Source organism: Strix aluco, chromosome 1, assembly GCF_031877795.1.
Source record: "Strix aluco isolate bStrAlu1 chromosome 1, bStrAlu1.hap1, whole genome shotgun sequence".
Classification (NCBI taxonomy): Eukaryota; Metazoa; Chordata; class Aves; order Strigiformes; family Strigidae; genus Strix; species Strix aluco.
Genome location: NC_133931.1, coordinates 136,246,749 through 136,251,948, shown reverse-complemented (window position 1 = coordinate 136,251,948; position 5,200 = coordinate 136,246,749). Strand labels below are relative to the sequence as shown.

Sequence of the window (5,200 nt, the reverse complement as noted above, 5' to 3'; positions counted from 1 at the left end):
ATGAAATAATACATTAAAAATATAAGAATGCTCTAGGCAGTGTACAAAACTAAAAAAGGCTAGTTTGGTGAATGAGCATAGTGAGAGGCTATGAATATGGATACGTTTGTACCAAGGAGCCTAGAGGAGATACTTTTTATGCGTGGTGATACAGAAATACATAACTTGTAACTCTGCACACCAGGGAGAGAATATCCCCCTAAAACAAGTAGTTTTTGTAGCAGTGCTCCTTGTTGATCAAAGCTGCATAATTTAAAGCATCTAGAGGCAGCTTTAAATTATTCACAATATTTTTTTTTTAAGTGATCTTGGTATATTGCAGACTGTGTAACTAGCCGTCTTCTGTAAGTGCTGTAAACTTCTGCATCCTTACAGAGCTGTCAAGTTTTCTGAAAGTCACATTCGAGAAGAGGGGATGTAACTTTGCACAACAGGAGCAAGAGAGACTCTTTCTGACACCGTGTTAGTCACATCACACAAATCGCCAGGCACGCAGGGCCGTTCGGAGCGGCAGGGCAGAGCCGGCAGCCTCTACATCTCAGCCCGAATGCTGCTGTGTGCTGCCCAAGAGTTTCTGATACCCTCCAAAGCCCCGAATAGGAATCCTGCAATGAGTGCATCTAACTCCTCCTTTACTGCAGTCTTCTCTCCTATTGGTAAAAGGTCTTCGCAGGCTCATGTAGGGATCCCACCCCTTTTGTGGGTTTTCATTCTGAAGCTATCCACAACTTTACACCTGAACGAATGCCAAGCCTCTCTGAATATATAAAGGAAACCTTCAAGAGCAATTTCAGAGTTGCCCAGAAGCAGCAGAAGAAAACGATTTCATCCAGCTCTGTCAGGCAGAGACTGAACCGACCATGCTGCTCCCTGCCATTCACTTCTACGGCTTTCTCCTAGCTTGCATCTTCACCAAAAGCTACTCGGCTTTCAAGAACGATGCCACAGAGATCCTTTATTCGCACGTCGTTAAACCTGCTGCAGCGAGCCCAGGCAGCAACAGCACGCTGAATCAAGCCAGGAACGGAGGCCGGCACTACACCAGCGCCGGGGCCGACCGGAACAGTGAGTATCCGACCGGCGGCCCTTCCCCCGCCTCCCACAGCCCTTGGCCCTCCAGCGGCGGCGCCCCGGCCCCTCCCGGCCCGGCCCCGGCCCCCCCCGGCCGCGGCGCCCCTCTCCCCCCCCCCTCCCCGCCCCCCCCAGCACAGCGCGGCGCGGCGCGGGAGCAGCGCCCGGGGCAGCGGGGCAGGGGCAGAGGCGGCGGGGTCCCGGCGGGACCTGCCGCGCCGGGCGGCCCCCGGGAGAGGCTCCCGTCCCCCCCCGGGCGAGGCCGGCGGGACCGGCTCTCTCGGGCGGGTTCTTCCCGGGGGAGGCTCACCCAGGAGCGCCGGGCTTTGCGGGTCATCCGGACAGGGAAGCAAGATAAAGGAGAAGGAGTGAGAGACATTCCCAAAGCGCTCGCTTTCTTAACTCGCCCTCCCACTGCGGGCAGGGGAGGTGTCCGGGCTACTTTTCAAATGCAATAAAAAACTCTGAATTTTGTGCCCGCTGTTTAGTTTTACTTCCTGCTGTAGCACTTACCTGCTTAACACCTCCAGCAAAAGTAAACAAATCAGCTCATAATTTACCTATGATCTCTGCTCTAACTTGCCTTTTTATATCTAGTCTTTTCCTGCTGAGTTTTATGTATATACGTCAGATACATGGGGATCTGGAAACCTGCTGACTTTATCTCTTACCTCCCTTGCCCGCCTCCTTAAAACGAAAGAAATCCAAATAGAGAAACGCACGCACCCTCCCCCCACCCCCCACCAATTCGATAAAAATAGCGTCATCCCTGGAAAGTGAAGGCAAAAAGTGACACCAATACCTTTCAGCTAAGCCAGGTGTGTCAGCTTCTATGAATGTTAAGGGTTTAAGTGCACAGGAAACATCGCATCATTATGAGATTACTGGAGCAGCCCAGTAGGTATTCATTGTCAGTGAGCTGTCACGGGAGAAAAGCTGAGCCAGGAAAGACATAAAAACAGAAGGAGAGACAAACTCAAATCTGTGACCAGCTGCTTCCAGGTACATTCCTGAGTGCAGCTGCGGGAAGGCGAGCCTGAATCTTTCCTGCAAGGCAGGCAGGAGAGCAGCCCTGTGAACAGCCCATCGGACCTGCCTGCAGATTTACAGTCCCTCTGGCTGCCCATCCTGAGACACAGGCGACAGGGTGAAGTAATCTTAACTCAGTGTCTCTGTTCAGAACTTGCTTCCAAAAATCCAAGTAGAAACAGAAGCAGCCTGTAGCTGTGATATGTAGATGCACCTTCAAAGCCTTTTATGATTCACTCTAAAATGTTTCTAGTAATTACTTCTATTTTAAAGGCGTTAGTTAATTGCATTGTGTGTAGAATCTGCGCCGTAATTGTCCTTCAGAAAGAGGGAGAGCACAGCCAGTAAAGATTGCTTATTAAAATTAAGCGCGCTGTGGGCGTTTATTTCAAAGTGTAATTACTGAAATAAACAGTTGTGTTTATTGCAGGGTGCAGAGCTGCACATTCAGACGGGTACAAACATGCCCGTATGAGAAGCTCTGCATGTTGATTCTATGTCAGCTGCCTGAGAGAATTTTGCAGGATCCTCTATGTTACGTATAATATAAAGACTACTACAGATACAGAGATGTTGTTACCCCGAGGGCAAAACGACCACTCTGAAATCGTTACTGCTAATCATTCAAAGTTTATATGCAGAACACCATTCCCTGGTAACTCCAGCTGTTATCACTTCTGCAGTAGCTGTGTTCAGAGCAGCAGCGCTCATGGGAGACTCAGTCCACTGTAACCGTGGAATGAGAAGAAACGCACTATTTGAAATTAATTTAAAAGCATATAAACAGTTTCCAAAGCGCTATTTCCCCCCTTGCTAATGATCCAACATAATTGTTGTAAACATCACAGAGCAGATTCCCTAGACTGAGAACAAGCAGGAAACATTTCTTCCCTTGGGGCATTTTTTCTCTTCTAAAAGGTATGTCCCTGAGAAGACGGATAGAGAATAAAATTGCCTCTTCTACCACAACTGCTGAAGTGCATATCATTATGATTTCTTTATGCTGTGGTAATACCCAAAGATACCATCAGTGCTTGAGGCCCTTGTGTTGGGGGACCCAACAATAAAGAGATGTCCTGCAAAGATTACAGCCGCCTTTAACTTCTGCAAAGCCTGGCTTGTTATTGTGAGAATGACTGGTTAAGGAAATCTCTCCATTCTGAATCTCAGTGTTTATTATTCTGTGCATTCTGCAGATCGTGTTCAAGTTGGCTGTCGGGAACTGAGATCCACCAAGTACATTTCAGATGGCCAGTGCACCAGCATCAATCCACTGAAGGAGCTGGTGTGTGCTGGCGAATGCCTCCCTCTGCCACTGCTCCCCAACTGGATTGGGGGAGGTTATGGAACCAAGTACTGGAGCAGGCGGAGCTCACAAGAGTGGAGATGTGTCAATGACAAAACTCGCACCCAGAGGATCCAGCTTCAGTGCCAGGATGGAAGTATAAGAACCTACAAAATAACTGTGGTCACGGCCTGCAAGTGCAAACGATACACCCGGCAGCACAATGAGTCCAGCCACAACTTCGAGGGAACCTCTCAAGCAAAACCTATCCAGCATCACAAAGAGAGGAAAAGAGCCAGTAAATCCAGCAAACATAGTACAAGTTAGAAGTCAGACATTCTCTCCTGTCTCATCTCCCTCTCCTCGTGCCAAAATTGAACTCACCTGTAACCATTTGCTTTACCATTCTGACTGCTTAAAGACAAGTCTGCCATTGCTGTGTTCTCAGTTGACACTACATGCTTATTGCTTTGACCAAAATCAAAAGGGGCATTCTCAGCATATGGACCTTTTGGGTGATTTTCCAAATGCTCAAGATGGGGAATAACATAAGCCTTCCAAGCCCACACTATAAACTTTTACATTTTCTCCAGCCATGGAGGCAAAGAAAATTTGCCATGAATATTCACTGAAGTCTATTTTGTAAAAAGATGCTTTGTTGTGTGTTTTCGTGAGAACAGTTATCACATCTGTTGCCTTCTATATCATGTTTTATGAACTTCTGACAACAGCTTAAAAATACAACACCTAGTATCTGCTTTCAGATTCATTCTAAAAAAAATGCCTTGCATGCTGACCTCTCTCTTATCTCAATATACCAAAAATTAAAATATGCATGGCAGCAATCAAAAAGTAAAGCTGAACAAACTATTTATTTGTTGTTGTAATTATTTAATGAGCTTTTATGTGTGTTATTTTCTTCCAAAATGTTCTTATGTTTATAGCTTTTCTCATGTATCAAAGTATTTTCCCATGATTTGTGGCTGGATTAGAACATACATTTTGTAGATAATGTAAAATAGACATTTTAGCGTTCTTGGTATATATATTTTCATTTTGAACATTCATAGACTTAGGTGTTATTTTGAAGTAGCAACATAAAAATTGTTTTTTTTCATTCTCCACTCTGTATTATTTTTGTTTAAAAGTGTGCAATCAAAAGACAGAATATGATGACTTCCTTTCAATTTCTTTTTTTTTTTTTTTTTTTTTTTTTTTTTACAAAAATAAACACTCCTAAAATACTGTATTGTCTGGCTCTATGTATGAAAATGCACACATTTTAATCAGTCACAACATACAGTCTCAAAAAGTGGGAGAACGTTATTTGGTTAAAAAAAATCTATCCATGATGTTTAACATTAAAACAATCTTTCTGTGGAGTATTTTTGGGTGTAAAAATCCTATATGGCCATTTACCAGATGGTGCTTATTAATGGTCCAAGCCAGGTTCTTATTAAACAATTCTCAAGTCGTACATTGCAGAAGTGTATGTTTGGGAAGTTTTACAAGCTAGTAAGATACTACCATTTTTTTTTTCCTTTTCATTAGCAATGAACAAGTCAAAGACTAATGGTAAAAATAACATGCAGTTTCATCTTTCCCATAGAGTCAATAGAGTCCTGCACATTATCCACAAATTCTTATAGAATGTATCAGGAAATATATAGTAACCAACTGACCTTTCAACACATAGTCCATGAATCACCTATTCTTAATCTTTCAAACTATATTGAAATACTACGGGCAAGATTTCATCATGAGATTCTGCTGTTCTTAAATCATTAACTTTTACGACCCTTTTGCACCCAGAAA

The 5,200-nt window shown here is 44.2% G+C and overlaps 1 protein-coding gene across 1 annotated transcript; it reads left to right on the top strand.

Moving 5' to 3' along the window:
* Positions 1–801: 801 nt before the first annotated feature.
* SOSTDC1 (sclerostin domain containing 1) lies at positions 802–4,965 on the top strand. The gene is made up of 2 exons (XM_074849195.1): positions 802–1,065; positions 3,297–4,965. The coding sequence occupies exons 1-2, from the start codon at positions 861–863 to the stop codon at positions 3,710–3,712; spliced, it is 621 nt and encodes a 206-aa protein (XP_074705296.1). The 5' UTR covers positions 802–860; the 3' UTR covers positions 3,713–4,965.
* The last annotated feature ends 235 nt before the right edge of the window (positions 4,966–5,200 follow it).

Bases quoted from the DNA above. Each gene is read 5' to 3' on its own strand.
- SOSTDC1 (XM_074849195.1), top strand. From the start codon at position 861: ATGCTGCTCCCTGCCATTCACTTCTACGGCTTTCTCCTAGCTTGCATC. The intron at 1,066-3,296 runs GTGAGTATCCGA...TGCATTCTGCAG, and splicing joins CGCCGGGGCCGACCGGAACA to ATCGTGTTCAAGTTGGCTGT.